This window comes from Camelus bactrianus, chromosome 16, assembly GCF_048773025.1.
Source record: "Camelus bactrianus isolate YW-2024 breed Bactrian camel chromosome 16, ASM4877302v1, whole genome shotgun sequence".
NCBI classification, from domain to species: Eukaryota; Metazoa; Chordata; class Mammalia; order Artiodactyla; family Camelidae; genus Camelus; species Camelus bactrianus.
In genome coordinates, this window is record NC_133554.1 from 34,816,561 (window position 1) to 34,840,586 (window position 24,026).

At 37.7% G+C, this 24,026-nt stretch overlaps 2 protein-coding genes across 5 annotated transcripts in view; one reads left to right on the forward strand and one right to left on the reverse strand.

Annotated features, from left to right (window-relative positions):
- Positions 1-3,798: 3,798 nt before the first annotated feature.
- Positions 3,799-9,490, reverse strand: ZNF830 (zinc finger protein 830). Its single transcript, XM_045506950.2, has one exon. It carries the CDS (start codon positions 9,488-9,490, stop codon positions 8,390-8,392), a length of 1,101 nt encoding a protein of 366 aa, XP_045362906.2. The 3' UTR covers positions 3,799-8,389.
- Positions 9,491-9,634: 144 nt separating this feature from the next.
- CCT6B (chaperonin containing TCP1 subunit 6B) overlaps positions 9,635-24,026 on the forward strand; it is a 254,898-nt gene continuing 240,506 nt past the window's right edge. For all 4 annotated transcript variants that reach the window (XM_074343036.1, XM_045506947.2, XM_045506948.2 and 1 more), the window contains exons 1-7: positions 9,635-9,805; positions 11,600-11,663; positions 12,221-12,355; positions 15,764-15,937; positions 17,931-18,034; positions 21,784-21,894; positions 22,057-22,216. In XM_074343036.1, coding sequence (XP_074199137.1) covers positions 9,669-9,805; positions 11,600-11,663; positions 12,221-12,355; positions 15,764-15,937; positions 17,931-18,034; positions 21,784-21,894; positions 22,057-22,216 — 885 coding nt within the window. In that variant the 5' untranslated portion in view covers positions 9,635-9,668. The remainder of the gene's footprint in view (positions 9,806-11,599; positions 11,664-12,220; positions 12,356-15,763; positions 15,938-17,930; positions 18,035-21,783; positions 21,895-22,056; positions 22,217-24,026) is intronic.

A 24,026-nucleotide genomic window follows, 5' to 3' on the forward strand; every position in this document is an offset into this window, starting at 1 on the left:
AGTAAACAAAGGATGTTGCAGCCACCAAGCTATCACATTGCAGCTGCCAGCAGGTGAGCCCTGACGGAACTGTGGTTGGAAATAGGATTCCTGCCATCAAGCCCTCAGCCACTGCATCCACTCCCAACGGTGCCCCCTGAGAAGACTCAGGATGGGAAAGCACAGGACACTGAGCCTAGATAGCTGAGGTGCATGTCAAAAGAATGATTTCAATGAGCCCAGACTTTTGCATTTTCCCGTACATGGAAAAGCGCTCATTCCTTGAGATACCTGTTTTTTTTTGTTTGTTTGTTTGTTTTCAGTTAACAGTGATCTTTTGATATTCCAACTACCTGGTCTTCTGTATATCCTGGCTCCTCCCTTACCTCTTCGGAGGAGTCCCTTAGAGCCATCTGAGAGGCTGTCTCCGGAGCTTGAAGTCCTCAGAAAGTCCGCCTAATAAAAACATCATTCTCACCTTTTAGGTTGTGCATTTTCTCCAGTTGACAGAATCTAGTTACATGTACTCTTACTTTAGCAATTAACTTGCTAAGTGACCTTGGACAAATCATTAGATACCTAGAATGGAGGTGATAATAGTTTTTTTACTTTTCTGGGGGATATTAAGACTTGAAGAAAACTGATCTGAAGGTTGGTGACTAAACAGTACTCTCACTGTGCAAATATAAGGTGATGTTAAATAATAATGATGCAGGGTAATAGTAGGGACTTTATGGGAAAGTTCCTTCACTTCTGAGTGTCAGTTTCCCACTGGTACAATGAAGATATTGCATACCTTACAGGGTTGTTGTGAGGATTAGAGATGGTGTATGTCAAACCCTAGCATAACGCCAGACACGTGGTAGGAATCCAGAAAATATTAACTATTATTAATAATCTGACCATCTGGCTTGATACTCTTTCAGTCACATTTGGCAGGACAACAAGCAAACAAGCAACACTTACATACAACGCAAACCACAATCACCACCACCAACCACCCAACCAGCGTAGTCCTCCAAAGTCCCCTGAAGGTGACCATTGGCTCCCAAATGCGCTTGAAGCCTGCCAAATGCTGTAGCAAAATGAAAGTGCAGCCAGATGGAACCCTGTTCCTCCTCTGAGACTGGGAGTGCTTTCAGCGAAGGATGATAGATAGCTCAGTGCAAAGACTCACTCAGAAATAGCTATGACTGCCAAGTGACAGGAGTGAGCCAAATGAGATGATGATGGCAGAGAAGGGGGCGGACAGCTGAGAGCAGCTGGGAGGCAACGTGTACTTGCTGACTCTTTGATCTTACTCTACTACTGAATCACTTTATCCCTCCTTTTCTCCACCGGAGAGGCTTTGAGACAATCAGGGTTGCCCACCAACTCCCGCTGACATATGGACATCCCTCTTGCTTGTTTGGTGCCAGGAGGAGTTCTTATTGGCTGCTAAGTGCAGAGGTGGCCCGTTGCACTCCAGAGGCTACTGTGTAGACCTCCTGGTGCTGCTGCTCTCAGAATATGTAAGGGCTTCATGTGCCAGAGGAGGGAGACACAAGGCAGATTTCTTATCCTTTTGTTGAAGCTGCTGAACTGACTTGTTTTGGTTCCGATTTCCATGAGTCAGCTTGGTCTTTTTACCACTTTTCCAAGCAACTTTGTGCCTCAAGGGTATTATTCATTCAACAGGTATTTATCAAGCCCGACTATGTGACTGGCATTATTTTAGGTTGTGAACAAGACAGACGAGCTTCTTGCCCTTGTGGAGTTTACACTGTGGTGGGGAGAGACAAAATTTATGTACCAGTAAACAAGTTAATTTAAGATAGTGGTAAATTTACTGAATTCATAGAAAAAAATATAATAGAATGATAGGAGGTATGGGGTGGCTGTTTATGTCATCTGAGAAAGGGACACTGGGGCTGAGAACTGAATGATGAGAAGACTGCTGTGCTGTTTGAGGTCCCAATCAGAGAGACCCGCAAGGCCTAGCTACTGAAATGGCATATTTGAGGATGAGAAAGTTAGCCGGGGAGACCTGGGCCACAGAGAATAAGGGGGAGAGTGTTGCACATGAAGTTAGAAAGTAGTTCACAAAGTGGAGCCCCACGGATTACATTTAGTTCACATGGTGCTTTTGAGATTTCACCAAAAACAAAAACAATACTGACTTGCAGTTTCTCTTGAAAATTGAAAAAAAACTTGGCCAGGCCAGGCCACTATTCCTGAATGATAACATTTGATTTCAACATAGAGCAGTTATGCTTTTCCTGTCTCCTCCCATCCTTCTTTAATGGGGCTCTTGGTCAGCAGTTCATAAGTAGGAGGTATTTGAATTAGTAACCACAGAGCACCACGTAGGCTTGATAGGCCCTAGATTCTTTTTTTCTCCAAGTATGATGGATGGAAGCATGTGATGAAGGTTTTTAAGTGACAGAGTGACGATCTAAATTTTTAAAAGATCACTCTGACTACTCTGTTAATAACAGATTGTGGCTAGGATGGGGGAGGCAACAATTAATGCAAGAGATATTGGTGGCTAGGACCAGTGGCGATAGAAAGAAGTAGACAGATTCTGGGCATATTTTAGAGGTAGCGTTGCCAGGACTTAACTCATGCGTTAGATTTGGATAAGAAAAGGGAATGAAGAATGCCTCCCAGGAGAAAGGTCAAGGCTCGGGATATAATTTGGTAGTCATCAGTGTATGGGTGATATTTAAACCTATGGAAATGAAAGAAGTCACTGAGGGAGGAAATGTAGATAGAAAACAGTGTGCAGAGTTACAGGATTTTTTTTTTCCTGTTCAAATTTAAAGCTTTGAAATTCCTGGTATGATACAGGCTACTAGATTCTTAGCATTAAAAAGCAATCTAAGGTCATCTACATCTATCTAGCCACCTTTCCTACCCATGTACATATTCACTCAAATCTCCTTACAAAACATCTAGCCAAGTAGCTAGCCAATTGGCGCATCATTAACAGGAAACATACTATTTCCATTAAGACCTTCCATTCTGGGTTCATTAGAAAGTGGTTTTTCCTCATATCAAACTTTTAGGTAGGTTAAGTATATATATCTCTCCAAAAAGGGACAGTGTTGAGAGTGAAAGGGGGCATTATTCATAACTACACCAAGACAGCTGGGACTATCCTGGGCAAGCCTTGCAAGTAAAAGTAACAGTACGTTGGCCATCTTTGTCTCCAGATAGTCAACTGAATGACTTTAAAAATCTTTAAAAGTGATAAACCTTTAGCCAGACTCATCAAGAAAAAAAGGGAGAGGGCCCAAATTAATAAAATTGGAAATGAAATAGGAGAAGTTATGACACCAGAGAAACACAAGGGATCGTAAGAGGCTACTATGAGCAACTATACACCAACAAAAAGAACAACCTAGAGGAAATGGACAATTTCTTAGAAAGGTACAATTTGCCAAGACTGAACCAGGAAGAAATAGAAAACATGAACAGACCAATTACCAGTATTGAAATTGAATCATTAATTTAAAAACTTCCAACAAACGAAAGTCGAGGACCAGATGGCTTCACAGGTGAATTCTACCAAACATTTAGAGAAGAGATACACCTATCCTTATGACACTATTCCAAAAAATTGCAGAGGAAGGAACACTTGGGAATTCATTCTATGAGGCTACCATCACCCTGATACCAAAGCCAAAGATATCACAAAAAAAAGAAAGTTACAGGCCAATATCACTTACGTCTATAGATGTGAAAACCCTCAACAAAATACTAGCAAACTGATTCTTAACAATGCATTAAAAGGCACAGACACACACAGACACACACACACAAAGGCATACACCATGATCAAGTGGGGTTATCCCAGGGATGCAAGGATTTTTTAATATCTGCAAATCAATGTGATACACCACATTAACAAATTGAGGAATAAAAACCATATGATCATCTCAATAGATGCAGAAAAAGCTTTTTGATAAAATTCAACATCCATTTATAATAAAAACTCTCCAGAAAGTAGGCATAGAGGGAACATACCTCAACATAATAAAGGCCATATATGACAAACCCACAGCTAACATCACACTCAATGGTGAAAAGCTGAAAGCTAGACAGGGTGTGGAGAAAAAGGAACCCTCCTACACCGTTGGTGGGAATGCAAATTGGTGCAGCCACTATGGAGGACAGTATGGAGCTTCCTTAAAAAACTAAAAATAGACTTAACATATGATCCAGCAATCCCAGCCCTGGGCATATATCCAGAGAAACTATTAATACAGAAAGACATGTGCACCTTCAATGTTCACAGCAGCATTATTTACAATAGCCAAGTCACGGAAACAACCTAAATGTCCATCAACAGATGAATGGATAAAGATGGATAAAAAGAATGAGATAATGCCATTTCCAGCAATATGGATGGACCTAGAGATTATCATACTAGGTGAAGTAAGTCAGAGAAAGATAAATATCATATTATGTCACTTATATCTGGAATCTAAAAAAAACAACAAAACTTTGTTTACAAACCAGAAATAGACTCACAGACATAGGAAAAAAACTGATTACCAGAGGGGAAAGGGAGGAAGGGACAGATTCAGGGTTTGAGATTAACAGATACACATCACTATATATAAAATAGATAACAACAAGGAACTACTGTATAGCACAGGGAACGATATTCAGTTTCTTGTAATGAGCTATGAAAGAATCTGAAAATATATATATACACACACATATATACATGTATGTATATGTGTAACTGAATCGCTTTGCTGTACACTGGAAACTACCATTGTCAATTGACTAATTTCAATAAAAAATAAGAATAAAATAAAATAAAATATAATTAAAAGGTGAGACTTCACTTGTCTCATGGCAAAATTAAGGATCTGGAGTTGAAAGAAATCTAAAAAAGAAAAAAATCATCTGCTCTAATTCCCTCATTTTACAATGGGAATTAAGGGGCATTAATTAGCCTAAGACCAAGTTAGCAAGTTAGTAGCATGGGCAGGGTTAGAACCAGATACTACTAGTAGAAATACTTTTATTACTTTATTTAGAAACTTCAGATTATAAACCCTTTTCACACGCATGTGTCGTTAGACTCTCACCACACCGTGAGGTATCATCATTTTATAGAAGAACAAATTAAGTTTTAGAGGCAACTTGCCCAAGATCACCAGACTTCAACAGCTAGAGTGGGAACTTGAACCTGTCTTCTGTTTTCTCTCGCCAATTTCCTTGTTCTTTCCTACTACTCCATACTTATCTAGTGAGAGTTACATTAAAGGTTTTAGACTAAATTATATACTCTTTCCCCTGCAATTTTAATTCCATAGCATCTTATTTTGTTCCCTGGTATTTAAAAAGTAGTCATTACTTTCATCATTAAATGAGATATATGTGAAGGCATTTTGTAAATTGTAAGGCACCGGACAAATGGACATTTAAAGGCTAGTTAGGAGATCAGCATTTTTTTTCCCTACAAGTGAGGGGAAATGTACTTAACTGGTAAGTGAAATGGGTGAGAAGACTACCTTTGTAGTATTTACAATAATTTTAATACACAGGCATACCTCATTTTATTGTAGTATTATTATTTTTTTTTTTTAACAAATTGAAGGTTTGTGGGAACCCTGTGTTGAGCAAGTCTATTGGAGCCATTTTTTCCAACAGCATTTGCTTACTTTGTGTCTGTGTCACATTTTGGAAATTCTCACAATATTTCAAACTTTTCCCTTATTATATGTTATGGTGATCTATGATTAGTGATCTTTGATGTTACTATGATTGTTATATATATATAGTTAGCAGTTGCTAGCAATAATTTTAAAATTAAGCTACGTACATTTTTTCCAAAACATAATGCTATTGCACACTTAATAGACTACAGTATAGTGTAAACATAACTTTTCTATGCACTGGAAAACCAAAAAGTTTGCATGGCTTAGTTTATTGAGATATTTGCTTTACTGTGGTGGTCTGGAACAGAACCTGCAATATTTTTGATGTATGCCTATAAATGTTGGCTGAATTAGGGAGTTCTCTAAAGAGAGAACAAGTGGCAGGAAGAAATCCTTGGTGGTATTACTCTAATACAAAAACTTATTTCACCCAGTTCTAAGAGGTATAAAGGCTATCTCCTAAGTATGGAGGATTAGGAAGGATCCAGCAACCCCTGAAGCTGTCCACATCGATCTCAGGTCCAACAAAGATTCACCTGATTTTGGTGAGGGCCCCATCCACTCATGCTCTGAGATACAGAGCATTGGGAGATTTTGAAAGCTTTTGGTCCTCCTAAAAAGCCAATGGGGGTTTATATGCCTGGTACTCCTTAAGCTCTTTAACTGTGTTACAATTAAGGACTCAACAACCTCAAGGATACTCAGTTAACTTAGTGAAGGTTCCAACTCCTTAGAGCATGGCATTCAAGGCTCTCTACAATGGTTTGTAACCACCTTTTCAACTGTAACTCCCACTGTTGTCAGGAACGAACACTCTGCTCTCGTTAAACTGGGCTGCTCACTACCTCCTGAGCATGTTTTGTTTTTCCATCTGAATACCCTTCTCTTTAAACCTGCACTGTCCTTTATGGGCCCACCTTTCAAGTCTACGTTTGTACTTTCTCACATCCTGAAATAATAAAATCATAAATGATAGAAAACTCTTCAGTGGAGGTTCACACATTTGATGCAGACATGCCCTTTACGTTATCAAACTGAACATTATCAGCTGGACAGCTCAAGAAAGCAAAGATTTTCTGCCAAAGGCTGCAGGGTAACTGATGTGCTCCACAAGTGTTAGATAACTTCTTTTAGGCACCCACACTAGAAAAACCCAAAGCCCCTGAGTTCCATCTATCTCTGTTTTTATTCACTTCTAGTCACTAGAATGTTAGCTCTTCTTAAGAAATTGTTTCAATTCTATTACTTTCCTATCAATATATACCTAATTAAAGTCTCAGTCGCCTTACTTTTAAAATCTAGTTTCTAAGTAGTCTCCCAGCTTCCTTCCCCCTACCCATATTCATTACATTCTGTACATTGCAATTAAAATAATCTCCCGTAATATTTTTTGCAGATATAACTCTCTGCTCAAAAGCCTCCATTTTACCCACATTGCCTACAGGAAGAATTCTTTGATCCAACATTCAAGGGTTTTTCATACCTTATCCCTGGGCTCAACACCTGGGCTTTAGAAAAAAACTAGGTAAGCATTTAGAACTCTGCCTGGCCAATATTTTAAGAAAGACTTAGCTATTATCACTGCTCACTTTTATTTGAATGTGCTGTGTGCATTTCTATCCCTGGAACCCTGCTAATTCCCTTTTCCTATTTGAATACCTCTATCTCCAAAAGGAGAAGCAGTGAATTAAACTATCGATGACCAGCACAAACTAATTGTTACTGCTGAGAAACAACTTAATACCTCCTTCCTACAACTGATAGAACCTGTTAACTCTGAACACTAATTTATCACAATACGTAATAATAAAATTTAAGACTAGATGGAATATAAATAAAAGATAACATTTCTTTTATGCAATAGATAGTAAACTTATGGAATGTGTCATTTAAAGAAAAAAAACAAAGCCTGAAAAAAATGTAAATGGGATCTGGATTTTGGGCAGTAGTGCTTCAACTTTGCTCTTATGAGAATAACCTGGGAAGCTTTCAAAACTAATACAGATGTGTGAGCCTCACTCCAGATTTACTGAATCTCTCCAATGGTAGGGATCAAGCACATAAAATTTTTATAGTTTCACAGGTGATTCATGCGCACTTTTTAGAAAGCTTTTTTATGATACCTTCTTGTGCACCTACATCTGATAATCACTGGTTTCATCATGAGAAACTTTGGGTCAAGAAAGTTGGTCATATTTGGCATATATTTTTCACCATGTTCTCCTGGAGCACGGTCTTGAAACAGAAAACTCAGAGAACTGATTAGCCCTGAACGATTTACATGTTTATGAGTAGTGTTCTTAAAAGCAAAATAACCCTCCCAACCCAAATCCTCTTGAGATTGACTTAGAAAGAAAAAAGCCATACACATCCACATGACACACTTGGTTTTCATCTAAAAGCTCGTCCGTTGGTCTGACTTCTATGAACTATAAATTTCAAAACAGAATTCTTAAGCAAATATATATTTAACTATGTACAATATTTACAGCTTATAGATTTTACAACTCAAAACTTCAGATCTGTAAGGGTGTGAAAAAGTTAGCATTTTAGTATATATAATACTTCAAAAACACCTTTACCTCAAAAATATTTTACACCAATTTTCCAAAGCCTTATCTTCACAGGCTCGTTGTATCTCAACAACCCCATTAGGTTACCAAATTTCTAGGCATGGAGTAAACGACATCGCACTGAGAGACGGCACTTTTTACACAGTCGTAGAGGGTGTAGAAATCTCGGGTCTTTGAAACCTATAATAAAGCTCCTTTCACTCTCCAATCCTGAGACAACAAATCCTGTAGTTCTCCTTCATCGTCGCTGTCAACATTCTCTTCTTCCTTTTTCTGAAGTTCTTTTATGGTCAGGACCTCTTTAAGCTTATTTTTTATTTCATCCTGGCGATTCCGCAGCTTTTCCACCCGGCGGTAACACTCTATCTGCTCGTCGATCTCCCCAATCTGCCGGTCCAACCGTCCCTCCTCATCCTCTTCAGCAACTATGGCTTCGGAAATAGTGTTGACCTGTCTCATGGCTTTTTGAAATTCGTCCCACTCTTTGTCCATCTGATCCTTGGGAGCATCAACCTTTCGTACCCTCGCATCTACCTCAGGGTCGTCAAAAAAGCCTTCCGGTAACGCTTCCGCGGTGTTTTCTCTCCTTTCCACTACTTTTTCATATATTTCTGCTTTCTCAATTGACCCTGAATGAGGAATTAAAGGGGCCTTGGGAGGATTTGTATCCGAGAAATTGCTTGGCAGCCTACTACTACCACTTGCCTCCCGCGGGGAGGAAAGTGAGTGCACGTTGGACTGCTGCTTACAGGCTTCCCCCCTCTTCTCTTCTCCTCCTGCTTCCTCCTCCTCCTCCTCCTCCTCATAATCAGGGAGCAAACCGAGTCCCGAAGCCTTACTGAGGGTCGCTCTAGTGGACTCCTTTCCTGCTTTGTTAAAGTTGGTGGCCAAAGCGGAAGAGGAGGGCTGTACCTGAGGCACCGGGGAGGCCTTCGCTCTTTTGGCATCTTGGCTTTCTGCGTCCGGCCCCTTCCTCTTGGCGGACTGAGGCACTGCACTGGTGGATGGACCCTGGGTGGCCTCCTTCGCGCCTTTCAGCTCAGCCACTTTCTCCCGGTGCTGCTTTCCCAGGACGTGAGTCTGCCACAGGAGCTCGCTCTTAACCGGCGTGTTACACAGGGCACAACTTAGCTGCCCCAAACGGTTGTACTTCGCGAATGGAGATTCTATCCGTTTCCGGTTGGTGCTCAGACGCTGCTTCTCCTTCATCAACCGCCGCAGTTCGTCCTGATTCACCACTCGCTTCCCGGCCGAAGGCCGGGCAGAAGCAGGAGACGCCATCTTTGCGACCCAACCTGAAGCGATCTGGCTTCCGTCCCGGCGATGCCGGATGTCGTCACTGCTATCCGGGCGCTGATTGGCTGAGGCTCAGGAGTGTGGACCGAGGCGCCCGGGTTTCTCTTACAATCGCCGCCGAGGTAGCTTTTGGAAGCGGAGTCGCTTCTCTAACCGCCTGGCCATGGCTGCGATAAAGGCCCTAAACTCCAAGGCTGAGGTGGCACGGGCGCAGGCAGCCTTGGCCGTTAATATATGCGCCGCCCGAGGGCTGCAGGATGTGTTGCGGACCAACTTGGGTCCTAAGGGCACCATGAAAATGTGAGACGGCGGTTGGAGCGGCGGTTAGGCCTTCGGGCGTTTGTTGGGTGTTGGGGCGCGCTTTCAGGCGGACATTCCGCAGACATTGGAGCTTTGTGGACACACTTGTGGGCCTGCTTTCCCTCGTTCTCATTCCTCCCATGAGGTCATCTTTAGCCTGGTGGGGGAGGAGGAGAAATGCTCCCTGAGGGAAGGGCCCTCAAATGAAGCTGTGACCCTCTCCCGTCTACCCGCCAGCTTCTTATGAAGATACACATGCAATTAGAAAATCAGGTCATTCAGTGTCTCATTTGAAACATCAGCCATGTAACTCGCCTGCTTTTTTAAGAGTTTGGGTTTTGTTTGGCAGTGTGTTGTAGTGAAGAGGGCACGGGCTTTGGAGCCTGGCATGCTTGGGTTCAAATCCAGATTCCTCTAGCTACGAGTCTTTAGGCAAATTGAGCGCTCTCTGCCTACAGTTTGTCTTATCTATTCATCCTTTCAGCGTATATTTATTTAGGACCATTATTTTCTTTAGAAGAGAATGAGGGAAAGACTTGTGAGGGCAAAAAGGTGTAAGAAGAGAGGTGTAGTCTTAGAGAAGTGAGCAAAATAGTTAATATAAACGTAAAAGAGGGCACTTATATAATAACTGGGATGCTGGGAACACAGAGATGATCAAGAGACAGTTTCTGTTCTTAACGAGTTGATAGAGACGGATGTACTAATTATGTGTGTGTGTGTGTATTATTATTATACTGAGGAAACAGACTAACTACGGATGGCAGAGTGGAGAAGGAAAAGCTCAAATTACAGAATTTGGAGGGAGGGAGGGAGGGTATAGCTCAGTGGTAGAGTGTGTGCCTAGAATGCACAAGATCTTGGATTCAATCCCCAGTACCTCTTAAAAAAGATAAATAAATAAATAGAAACCTAATCACCCGCCCCCCCCAAGCCCAGTATTTTTCATCTGAGTCTTGAAACATGAATTAGAGTTCATCAGTTGGGGAAGGGAGTAAAGTCCTCGATAGAGTAACTTAAGGGAACAAGAAAGCCCAACGGTGTAAATCTAACAGAAACAAAAACAGTGTATTAAGGGAACCACAAGATTTGGCTAGAAGAGGCAGAAAAAAATGGACCTTACCCAGATTGGGAAAGGTGTAAACTATGTCATTGCTAAATAATTTGGATTTTACCTTGAAGGTGATGGAGAACATGAAAATCATTGAAGGATTTTTTATTCGGGAACTGACTGAATCACATTGCCTTTTAGAAAGATAAATGCAGTGTGGAGGGTAGTTTCAAAGTCAGAGATACTAGGATGCTAAGTAGTCCAGACTAGAGATGATGACTGGAAATAGAGAGGAGTGGGTAGATTCAAGAGACATTTAGGTTGTAGAAATGAGAGAACTTGATAATCTAATAAATGTGAGGGATGAGGGGGCAAAAAAAACTTAGGTGAGTGAATGGTAACATTTCACGAAAATAAGAAACCTGAAGAAAGTTCACACATTCGTGGCATTTAGATTTCCATTTACTCTTCCAAGTACCAAACCACTGTTCATAACTCATCAACTACTCTTATCCTTAAACTTGTATGTGTTCCCATTTGGGATGAAATCACCATAGCTGTCCATCTAGGGGAAAGTGATTCTGTGGGTTGCAAATGGTGGTAATTACCAAGGTGTCCCCCATGGTATATTGGACATTTTCCACACCCAGTTACTTATATTAAGGATAGTAGAGTGGCAATCTCTGGGAGAGTCTTGCTTGGCTCTTGCCATGTAAAGTTAATAACCACTGTTTTCTGAACAGGCTTGTTACTGGTGCAGGAGACATCAAACTCACCAAAGATGGCAATGTGCTGCTCCATGAGATGGTGAGCTGATGCTGCTGACTTAATAAACCTTAATAAGCTTTAATTGAGAACATAGAACGTGTATATCTTTAAACGAAGGCTGTCAGCTAAATACTGTAGTCGTTGGATTAAACCTTAGGGGAAAAAATAGTTTTCTGGCTCTTTTCAAATCTTTGTATAGTACAAATAATAAGTATCCCTAAGCTAGGAATACTTTGAAATTAGTTACATCTTTTAAAGGCACTGCATTATGTTCTTGGTAATCATGGGGAAAAAATCCTTTGCAATTTTAGTAAATACATTCATCTTCAAGATTGAAGGATTTAATCTTATTTTGGAAATGTCATTGCATTTTGAAGCAAAGACTCTTATAAAATATTCAAACCTCATTAGTTCTCAGTTTTTAACTTTTGGTTTTGACATTTACTACGTAAGATAATACAAAACTTGTGAACTTATAGAATGAAGCTTATTTAGTCTCTTAATTTTACTATTGACCCTTATTTTATCTTGTTTTAGGTGGATTATTTTGTTACCTCATTCTCTCTCTTTTTTAACCTGTTGCTTACTTTTTCCAGCAAATTCAACACCCAACAGCTTCCTTGATAGCAAAAGTAGCAACAGCCCAGGATGACATAACAGGAGATGGTACTACTTCAAATGTTCTGATTATCGGAGAGTTACTAAAACAAGCTGATCTTTATATTTCTGAGGTATTAGAATTTCATAGAATTCACATTCATGTGGTACTTTATTTTGAATAGAAAGTTATTTATTTATTTTGCTAGTAAAATGGTTTAATTTTAGGGGGCAAAAGTCAATTTTTATCAAGATATTTTTGGACAATTGTAAATGGAAATAATGATTTTTTTTGCCAAAATAATACCTTTTATTGAAATTATCTACTTCTTTTAAAAATGAAATATTTGAGATATATAAAAAGTTTAAAAATTAGCCATATACTCATGATTGATGGCCTAGAAAAGAAAACAGTCCACTATAGCCAGACTTCTCTAGTTTCTGAAATCATTACACACATTTCTATGTCTGTACCTTTGTTTAATCTGTATTCTTTTCTTGGCATTACTTATCTGTCGTCTCTAATTAAGTAGTTGAACTTTTGCTTTCTTTCCAGGACCATTTTATAAAGCATAATCTGGTCAAAGTGCTAAAATTATTACTTCTTTGGGTTTCATTAAGTATTAGGAATTGTCTGTTAATTCAGTACCTGAAACTTGTCTCAGGATGCTTTTGGTTGTAAGTAGTAGAAACTTGACTAAAAGTCACTTAAACAATAAAAAAAAGAAAATCTCCCATAGCAGAACATAGACAGATAAAGCAGACCTCTAAGTGTTGGTTGATTAAGAAATTCAGTCATCAAGTACCCAGGTCCTTTCTGTCTCTTAGTTCTTCCAATTAATAATGCTGTCTCCTCATGGGCTTATTTCCATCCTGAATGAAAGACTGTCAGAAGAAATCAGGGCTACCTGCTTCCCTTAATAACACTCAGCAGGAGAGGGCAAGAGAAAACCATTCATCCAGCCATGGATTTTAAGTCCTTCCTTTGTATGATTGGGCCAACTTTGGTCTTATGTCCATCCCAAACCAATGACAGTTTTTAGGGGAATTGACTTGATTTAATCAGGACCTCACCCCTTGAGCTCAGGATAGAGTCTGCTTCCTCTGAAGCACTGAGGAAGAGAGATACCTAAACAAAATTTGGGTTGGGCTAGGAAGTAAGAAGTTAGGGAAGGGAGAGATGCGGACAGAATTTGACATAGTTATAAAACTGTGTAGCAGGGCAGTGATAGAGTGAGGCACAGGATAGGATAGAAACACTAGCCTGAGGTAGTCAGGAAGACTTTCTGGAGGAAATAAGGCCTGGGCTAAATCTTTAGGATGAGAGCAAGTGAGCTTGATGAAAGAGTGAAGGGTAAGGGGAATGGCACCCTGGTAGAAGGAACAACATGAGCAAAGGCACAGAGAAGAGAAGCAACCCTGTATGTGTATAGAGCTGTAAGCAGTTTGGTGTTGGAGTTTAAAGTGATGTGGACAGTAGTGAGTAGGTATATAATATACTAACCAAGAAGAAGAATACTCATGTTAACATATTAATGATTGATATGGTCAGATTGGTATTTTAAATATTTTTGGGAAAGTTTTAAGGGAGTCAAGATGGAAGGCTTTTATAGTGGTCTGGGTGACAAACTGAGGTCCTAGGCTGAGAAAGTGTTTTGCAGATGATTGATAACATAGGGTCTGACATCAGGTTTGTGGTTTAAATACTAGCCTAGTGACTTAAGTCTTTAAGCCTCAGTTTTCTCATCTGTGAAACAGGAATAATAACAACAACCACTTAATAGTGTTGAGAGGACTAAAATAATACACGTAAAGCCCTTAGAATAGTGCCTGGCACAAATGCTCAATAAATGTCAACTTTGTGTTTTAAGTTGTATCGTGTATTTTTTTTATTGAGTCAGTTTACAATGTTGTGTCAATTTCCAGTGTAGAGCACAATTTTTCAGTTATACGTGAACATAACATATATTTATTGTCACATTCTTTTTGCTGTGAGCTACCATCAGATCTTGTGTATATTTCCATGTGCTATGCAGTATAATCTTGTTTATCTGTTTTACATATGCCCATCAGTATCTACAAATTTCGAACTCCCAGTCTGTCCCTTCCCACCCTCCTCCCCTCTGGCAACCACAAATTTGTATTCTATATCTATGAGTCTGTTTCTGTTTTGTATTTATGTTCTGTTCTTTTTTTTTTTTTTTTTTTTTTTTTTTAGATTCCACATATGAGCGATCTCATATGGTATTTTTCTTTCTCTTTCTGGCTTCACTTAGAATGACATTCTCCAGGGGCATCCATGTTGCTGCAAATGGCATTATGTTGTCGTTTTTTTATGGCTGAATAGTATTCAATAAATGTCAACTTTTTAAAAGTTATTATAGGGCTAATGTAAAGGAATGGAGGAAGGGAATAAATTAGACCTAGTTCCAGCTTTAAATAAGTTTATGTATTATTTTTCAGAATAAACAATGGTGTTTTTTCAAAAAATTATTTTGTTATAATGTCAGACCTACAGAAAAGTTGCAAGAATATTCCAAAGAATAACATTTCTCTCTCAGTTATAAATATATATATTTGTATATGTAGTGTGTGTGTGTATGTATATATATATAGTAATGTACATATTTTTTTTCTAGTGGCATAAGAATAAGTTGCAGAAATGATGATATAACTATTTCAGTGTATATTTCTTAAAGCCAGGGAATTCTCATGTATAACCACAGCATAGTCATCAAAAACAGGAAATTAATGTTAACATTGACTCATTGATACAGTACTGTTACCTAATCCTCAGATCTTATTCAAATTTCATCACTTGTCCCAATAGTTTCCTTTGTAGCAGAAGAAAATTTAGATTCATGCATTATATTCAGTTGTCATATCTCTTTAGTCTTCTTTAAGCTGGAATAGTTCCTGGGCCACCTTTTGTGTTTTATGATATTGCTGACATTGCTATATATTAGAGTACAGGCCAGGTCTTTTTTTTGTTTTATTTTTTTGTTTTTTAGGAAGGTCCCTCAGATTGGATTTCCTTGTGATTAAACTCAGGTTAAGAACTTTTGGCAGGAATGCCGTGGAAGTGCTGCATCAAGCACATCAGGAGGCACATGATATGTGTTTGTCCCATTGTATGATGTTAACTTTGAGCATTTGGTGAAGGTGCTGTCTGTCTGGTGCTGTCTGTCTGTCATTTTTCTACAAAGAGTGCTGGTTCTTTTCTTCTGTATCAGAGAGTCTTTTCTTTTGTGCTTATTCAGAAGAGCACTTCATGACAATGTGTTGCAGTTTTCAGAAATTAAAAGGACTTTTGTAGTTTTTTTGTAGTTACAAATTATAAACAATTTGTCTGCGACTTTGAGATTGTTTTAAATGTGAAGCACTGAAAGATTACTTTTATAGATTATGTATATACACTTATATTTAGTGGCATTCGTATGGGTAATATTACTTTTTTGGACATACCTATTAATGGGAAAGGACGGTTGCTTTTACTTTGGATAACTTACTTTATAATTTATAGTTTTATGTTGCTATATTAGGGCCTGCACCCTAGAATAGTAGCTGAAGGATTTGAAGTTGCAAAAATAAAGGCGCTTGAAGTTTTGGAAGAAGTTAAAATTAAAAAAGAGATGAAAAGAGAAACCCTCTTAGATGTGGCTAGAACATCTTTACAAACTAAAGTTCATCCTGAACTGGCTGATGTGTTAACAGAGGTATGTGGTTAAACTTTTGCAGAATGAGTACAGCCTCATGCATGATGATATTTTTCTTTTTCCTGTAAGATAATCAACTATTGGTTGTGTTCTTTTGAAAATACAATAAAATCTAGAAGATAGACATTTATAGGCTTCTTTATAGAGTAGATTTGATTGGTCAGAACAGTATGTGTAATTTTTCTAAAGTGTCATATTAAGCCTTCTTTTAAGTTAACTTGAAAGTTGGGAGAGGGGTGGCTGCCTGTGGATCATACCCTGTGGAAGCCTTTGGGGTGATGTGTCTCTTAAACCTAGAGGTCCGTATTTATTGTGTGAGATTGGGGAAGTTGTTTTGGCAGGGCCTTGGAGTTAAGGTTAGCATTTTAATGAACATGACTGATCTGATAGATAATATTCACATCTGGGAAATGGATGCTTGTTTACTTCTAAAAGTAGAATATATATAATATCAAGACAACATTGGGTATTTGGGGAAGGCTTTTATCAGGTAGCTGTAGTCTGATGATATCATCATTGTTCCTTAGCTTTGCAGTTTCTGAAACTTGAATATATTAGTTTGTCAGGAATGATGAGCTCATAACAACTAAATTCATAGACATTGATGTATAAATCAGAGTGCTGTCTTATGAATTTACTTTGAGAAATATAAATACCAAATGGACTGGAATGCCTGAGTTGTTTCTGGTCAGTTTTCCTTACTATTAGGAAAACCTACAGGAAATCAGATTAAGATTAAGAAATTAAGACAATCTCTTGCTGAGCAGAGTCCAAATAAAGACTCTGCTGTTAGAGTACATATATTATGTGGCTCAGAATCTTCATGCTATCTGGTTAGGACCCCCATTCTCTTTCGGAGTTACAGAAACACTAATACACTCACTTTCCAATGGTTTGTCATTATTCTGTATTAGGCACCGAAATCATGCTACCTCAGTAAACTTTTCTAAGATATAGGGTTTTTTTGTTTTTTGTGGTTTTTTTTGCTTTATTTATATTTTAGGATGGTTATACGATACCACTTAATTTCTGTAGTCAGATATTTTCATATTACCTTCTGAGCTAAGCAATAGGCTGTGTTGTGCTGTGCTTCTCAAATTGCATATTCCTGGGGATATTTGGAAGAATAAATGAGACATGTCTTTTTTTTTATTGCAGTACAGTGGGTTACAGTGTGTCAATTGCTGGTGTACAGCACAATGTCCCAGGAATGCATATACATACATATGTTCATTTTCATATTCTTTTTCATTAAAGGTTATTACAAGATAATGAACATAGTTCCCTGTGCTATACAGAAGAAGCTTTTTAAAAAATCTATTTTTATATATAGTGGCTAATATTTGTAAATCATAAACTCCCAAATGTATCCCTTCCCACCCCTTTCCCCAGTAACCATGGAATTGTTTACTAGAGACATGTCTTTCTGAAGTGTCAACTTTACTTTATGATTTTGGGTAAAAGCATTATTTTCACATTAAAACAAACATGTATATATTAGGTCATGACATGGAAACTTTTCACGTTAAAACACAAGACTTAAAAAATTTCATGTTGTTATAGCCAGTAAATTTTAACTCTTTCCTTGGATTACATTTCTTTCTTTTCCATTAAGGTGTTCTTTGGTGGAAAAATTTGAGTAGTGTTGGTACTGAGTAGACTTGGCATTTAGAGACATGATTCCTAGTCCTGGCTCTGCTACTACCCGTTAGACCTTGTTTTAAGACCATAACTTCTTAAAGGCTAATCTTAGCTTTTTTATCGGTAAAATAAAGGGTTTGGACTTGATAATCTTTTAAGTGCCTTTTGTCTCTAAAATATCCATTAGCATGGGTTATTATTAGTGTCCACAATAAAGTGGCCCTTTTTGGCCTTGCCCTAGATTTTTGAGCCTGAAGCACTTTATCTCCTTAGTCTGGTGATAGATTATTTGGGCCAGTGGTTTCTTTCAGTAAGCCAAATAATTTCCTTTTCTCATTCATTTCTCTTCCAGGCTGTGGTGGATTCTGTTTTGGCTATTAGAAGACCAGGTTATCCTATTGATCTCTTCATGATAGAAATCATGGAGATGAAGCATAAATCAGAAATGGATACAAAGTAAATGACATAAACTTGGACAATGCATAGATTCTGGAATACTTGGTTATCTTCAAATAGTCTTTTGTTAATTTCATTAGTTACTTTTATTCAACATCAATCTATTCATTCAACATATATTAGTTGGATGCTTACCAGGAGCCGTTCAGCATTTTAGGTGCTATGAATGTAAACAAAACGGAATTTTTCTTTAAGAACCTTACATTTCTAGTTGAAGGATAGAGGAAACAAATAATGCTAGTAAGTGCTATAAAGAGGCTAGAGCAACAGTGTGTGTGAGTATGTGTGTGATTTTAGAGTAGTCAGAGGGAAGGTCATTGTGATGAGAAGCTAAACTAGAGAGCTAAAGAGGCCTCTGAAGAGATAAGGTTGCTAGCTATGTGAATATCTGGGAGAAGAGTATTCTAAGCAGAGGGAATAGCAGTGGAAAAGGCCAGAGGCAGAAGTGTGCTGGGGTGTTCCAGTGTGCCGGGAGCACAGGAAGAGGACAAAGTAGTAGGAGATGAGGGCAGAAAGGTAAGACAATATTGTCTGAGTATGTATGTGTCAGAGTAAGTAGCACCTTGTTGATTTTGGACATAAGTCACTTTAAACATTCTATTATGGAAAATTCTAAACATGTATAAAAGTAGAGAGAATGGAATAGTAAACTCCCACGTACCTGTCAGTCATCTTTATTTTCAGTATATGGCCAGTCTTATTTTTACCTTATATCCCCTCTATATACTCTTTCCACCCACCCTGCCCCAAACCTGGATTATTTTAAAGCTAATTGAGATATCATATTTCATCTGTAAATACTTTATTTATTTTTAATATATGTGTGTGTATGTGTGGGTGTCTTTACTTATTTATAGAAGTTCTATTTTGTTCTTTCTTTAATCTACCTTGTCACTTTTTATGGTTTCCTATTCTGTGCAGATCTCTCCAAGCTTACCTTTTGTTTCTTTAAACATTTAGTTCTTGTTTGATAATTATAATATTTAAAGTTTTGTCTGTTTCTGGTATTTATTGTATTTTGCTAGTTCTCACTTGTGCTTTGTTCTGAATATATGCCATTCATTGTGTTGAAAAGAGTATTTGTAGAAAAAATTTGAGATGTAGGCTGAAGCTGCCTTTCTGCATAGAGGATTTGAGTTTGCTGCTGCAAGGAGCCCAGGGACTACTTTAAACTAAATCCACAGCTTGACTGATTTTTTTTTTTAATATCTAGTTGTTGTGAATTCTAACTGCAAGTCCATGTGAGGGCTGCTGGTTTATACCCTGAGTATATAGCCCTTTGAGGTTCAAGCTTAATGTAAAGAGGGTCTTCTATTAGACACTCTAGCTTGGATAATCTTGAGTTTTTAATTCCATTCCCCTCTCATTGATGTCATTGAAACCAAAGTTCAGATTTGCCTCAATTGTCAGATGACTTTAGAGTAAGTGCCTGCAGTTCTCCTCTTAGCCTTTGGAGTTCCTATTTTGTTTTCAGTTTTGAAAAGGATACTTTTGTAGCTCTTTACTGTTTTAGGGCTCTCTAATGTTTTTAAGGTTTTTTTGTTTTTAATCCAGCATGTTTAGATGCTTTCAGTAGTAGGGTTGGTCCAAATTATCCTACTGTTGCTGAGGGCACCAAGTTCTTGATTTATATTTCAGAAAGATCTCTGCGGAAACTGTTGTGTGGAGAATACATTGTGGAGCAGGGTGGGAGGTGCAAGGGCAGAAGCAGGAGACAAGCTAGGAATCTATTGTAATACAAGTAAGAAATGAAAATGTTTAGATCACGATATGCTTAGAAAGAAGGAGCAGTAGGATTTGTTGATAGTTCTACATAGAATGTGACAGAAACAGAGGCATCAAGGATGCCTCTTGGGTTTTTGCATGACCATCTGGAAAAGTGGAGGTGCCATTTCTTGAGACGGAGAAGACTGAGAGGAGTAGGTTTGGGGAAATAAATCAATAGTTTAGTTTAGGTGCTTATTAAACATCCATGTGGAGATGTTTAGTTAGGGGTTTGGGGGTATGTGTCAGGAGTTCAGGACAGAGGTCTGGACTAGAAATACATATTTGGGAGTCATCAGTGCGTGGGTGACTTAAAGCTATGAGTTAAGGAGATCATCTGAGAAGTGATATAGAGAAAAGAGGAAGTTTAAGGATTAAGCCCAAAACTCCAATGTTTAGAAATTGAGAAGATGAGGACTTAGCAAAGCAGACTGAGAAGGGTGGTCAGTGAGATAGGAGGAAAGCCAAGGGAGAGTATGCTCCAGAAGCTTACAGAAGAAAGTGTTTCAAGAGGGAGAGAATAATCAGCTATGTCATATGCTGCTTAAAGTTTGAGCAAGTTGTGGACTGAGAATTCTCCATTAGGTTTGGAGAGCATTTAATTTTTGGTAAGTTTAATGAAAGCTGATTAAGTAAAGAGGTGAGTATGAAAGTCAGATTGAAGGTGGGCTTAAGAGAGAATGGTTAGGGAAGAAGTGAGGATGCAAACGTAGACAACTCAGAAGAGTTTAGTTATAAAGGGAAGCAGAGAAATGGGGTTGGTACCTAGAAGGGAAAATGGGAATGGGCTAAAGGAGAATTTTTTTGTTTTTAAGATGGGAATTACTGTTGCAAGTTTGTATCCAGATGAGGATGCTCCTGTAGGAAGGAAGAATTGACGTGGGGGAAGAGGGGACAATTGCAGGGCAGAGAGAGGAAATGAAATGCAGAACACAAGGGGTTAACCTTAGAGCAGGGCATGGGCAGTTCATTCCTAGTAATAGGAGGTTCAGATTCAAGTGCAGGTGGATTGGTAGAGGTAGTGATGGGGCAGTGTTTTTATTCTCTCAAAGAAGCAAGGTCATTTGCCGAGAGTGAGGAGCAGGTGAAGAGTAAAGGAGACTTGAAGTGTGAAGAATATTGAACATATTGTTTGTTTCTTCCTGAATAAAATATCTTCACCTTCAGTTAGGAGTTGGACTAGTCTAGTTAGATTAAAAATTTGAAAACTTCTGTGTAGTTATATTTAACTATTTTAAAAATTATTTCTTTGCATTAATGTATAACACATGTTGGGTATAAGAGATTCATAAGTAGAAATGCCATGCCCTAATTGGGTATAAACGATTTTTTAAAAGTTATAAAAATATTTACTCTTGAAAGATCATTCGGAAAACAGGAAAAAAGCCTACCCAAGTTATCTATATTCCTACCATCCAAGCATAACCCTACTCTTAGTTTCCTTCCATTTTCCCTTTCAATGCCAAGGTGCTTATTTTTCAAAAGCATAGTTATAATCATGCTTTATATGCAATTTGCCATTCTCCACTTATTAGCTACCCCTGTAAATATTTTTCCATGTTATTACATAGTTTTCATGACTAGCACATAGTTGCATTATTATCTGCCAAAAGGGCCCTATTATTGGACCTTTAGGTTGACAGTTTTTAGTTGTTCCATATAGTTATTTTGAACAAATGTTCCTAAGAAACTCATTGTGTGCCTACCTTTCATTACTTGATCAGCTGTGTCATGTGTTTGAGCCACATAATTTAAAGAATAATTCAGGGTTGACTTTTCATTGTGACTTCATAGTTAACACTGTGTTAAAATAGGTTCTCTTTCCTATTTCCTAATTTTACTGATTATGTGTTAGGCTTAAACTTGGTGCAATGAACCAGTATATGCCCTGGAAGTTCTGTTACAACTTTAAGAGTACAATTTTAATTTTGTACCAAGCTTTAGAGTGTAAGAAATATATAAGAAACATTACATGTTTTTAATAGGTTGATCAGAGGATTAGTTTTGGATCATGGTGCCCGTCATCCAGATATGAAGAAGCAAGTAGAAGATGCATTTATCCTTACTTGTAATGTATCACTAGAATATGAAAAAACGTACGTATATCAGTTACTCTTTGTAACTTTTGAGATTGTTTTTTCTGAAAGTGTTTTTTGATTCTTTTTTTGCTTCTCAAATGTTTAGTGTAAACTCTTTCTACCTTTTCCTCTCCCAACCCCTCCTTGCCTTTACTAGCTTGTTTTTTATTAATCTTTTAGAGAGGTGAGCTCTGGTTTCTTTTATAAGACTGCAGAAGAGAAAGAGAAGTTGGTAAAAGCTGAAAGAAAATTTATTGAAGATAGAGTGCAAAAAATAATAGACCTGAAAGACAAAGTCTGTGCTCAGTCCAATAAAGGATTTGTTGTCATTAATCAAAAGGTGAGAAAAGTTTAGATTTTAACTGTTTGTAAAATGTTCTTCAGTGTTTTACAAAGTGTGGTTTGTGGATTCCATTTCAGGGGGTCTGTGAGGTCAAAACTATTTCCATAATATTAATTATAATGCCTTTTACATTGGGTTGACATCTGCCATGATGAAGCAAAAGCAGCGGTAGGTAAAACTGCTGGTGCCTTAGTACACATCAACACAGTAGCACCAAATTGTACCAGTAGTCATCATAGTCTTTACTGTCATATCACCATACACACAAAAAGGGCTGGTTCTTTTAAGAATGTCTTGATGAAGTGGTAAAACTTATTCTGATCTTTATATATGCATCCATTTATTTATTTATTTATTTATTTATTCATTTTAACATTTTTTATTGAGTTACAGTCATTTTAAAATGTCGTGTCAAATTCCAGTGTAGAGCACAATTTTTCAGTTATACATGAACGTACATATATTCATTGTCACACATTTTTTTTTCACTGTGAGCTACCATAATATTTTATTTTTTAATTGAAGTATAGTTGATTTACGATATTGTGTTAGTTTTAGGTATATAACATAGTGATAGTATTTTTGCAGATTATACTCCATTATAGTTTATTGCAAGATAATGGGTATGATTTTCTGTGCTATACAGTGTATCTTTATTACTTAATCTATTTTATGTATAGTAGTTTGTATCTGTTTCCAATACCTCTAATTTGGCCCTCCCCTTTTCCCTCTCCCCTTTGTTAACCACAGGTTTGTTTTCTATGTCTGTGAGTCTGTTTCTGTTTTGTATATACATTTATTTGTGTTATTTTTTAGATTCCACGTATAAGTGATATCATACAGTATTTGTTTTTCTCTGTCTAACTTATTTCACTAAGCATAATATTCTCTAGGTTCATCCATGTTGCTGCAAATGGCAGTATTTCATTCTTTTTTATGGCTAATATTCCATTGTACATATGTATGTGTGTGTGTATAAAACATCTTAATCCAGTCATCCTAAGTGACATAGTTGTAAATGGTGTTGCTAGTAACACTGGGGTGTGTGTATCTTTTTTGAATTAGTATTTTTGTTTTTTCCGGGTATATACCCAGGAGTGGGTGCATCCTTCTATAATTCTTTGTGACAAAATGTGAAGTATGCACAGAATACTTCTGCTGCATATCAAAAGAAGGGTCTTGAAGGAATGCTCTTGTGTAATTAAGTTCCAAACTAAACTAGCCACTTTTCATGAAATGTCATTTTTACTTGAAAGAATGACTGACAGAATGGTTATTTAGACATGGGTATTTGGTAGGTTTTTCTCAGAAATGAATGAAGCAGTCATGTCACTTTAAGGAAACAACAGGTGGTATTTGTTAGCAATGATAACATTTGAGCTTTCAACAAAAATTAGAATGTTGGAAAACTTGTACCTGCCACTGTAAGCTTGACTGCTTTCTGATAATTAAAAGACTTTTCTGGTAATATTAGTGATGATATTAGAAAATGTGATATTTTTGATATTGTATAACCATCTGGAGGTCTGCCTTAACTTAGTGAACCAGTATTTTATAAATGACTAAAAAAATGCATGAGTTAACAAAATCAATAATTAAAGTGCAAGATAGACAAATTGATTTTTGTTCTGATGAGTCATCTTTTTTTTTCTTTAACACCTTTATTGTGGTGTGATTTCTGTACAGTAAACTATACATATTTCAGATGTACAATTTGATGAATTTTGATAGATGTATACCCCAATGAAACCACCACCACAAACAAGATAGCTAACATTTCCATCAATCCCCAAGAGATGCAAATTTC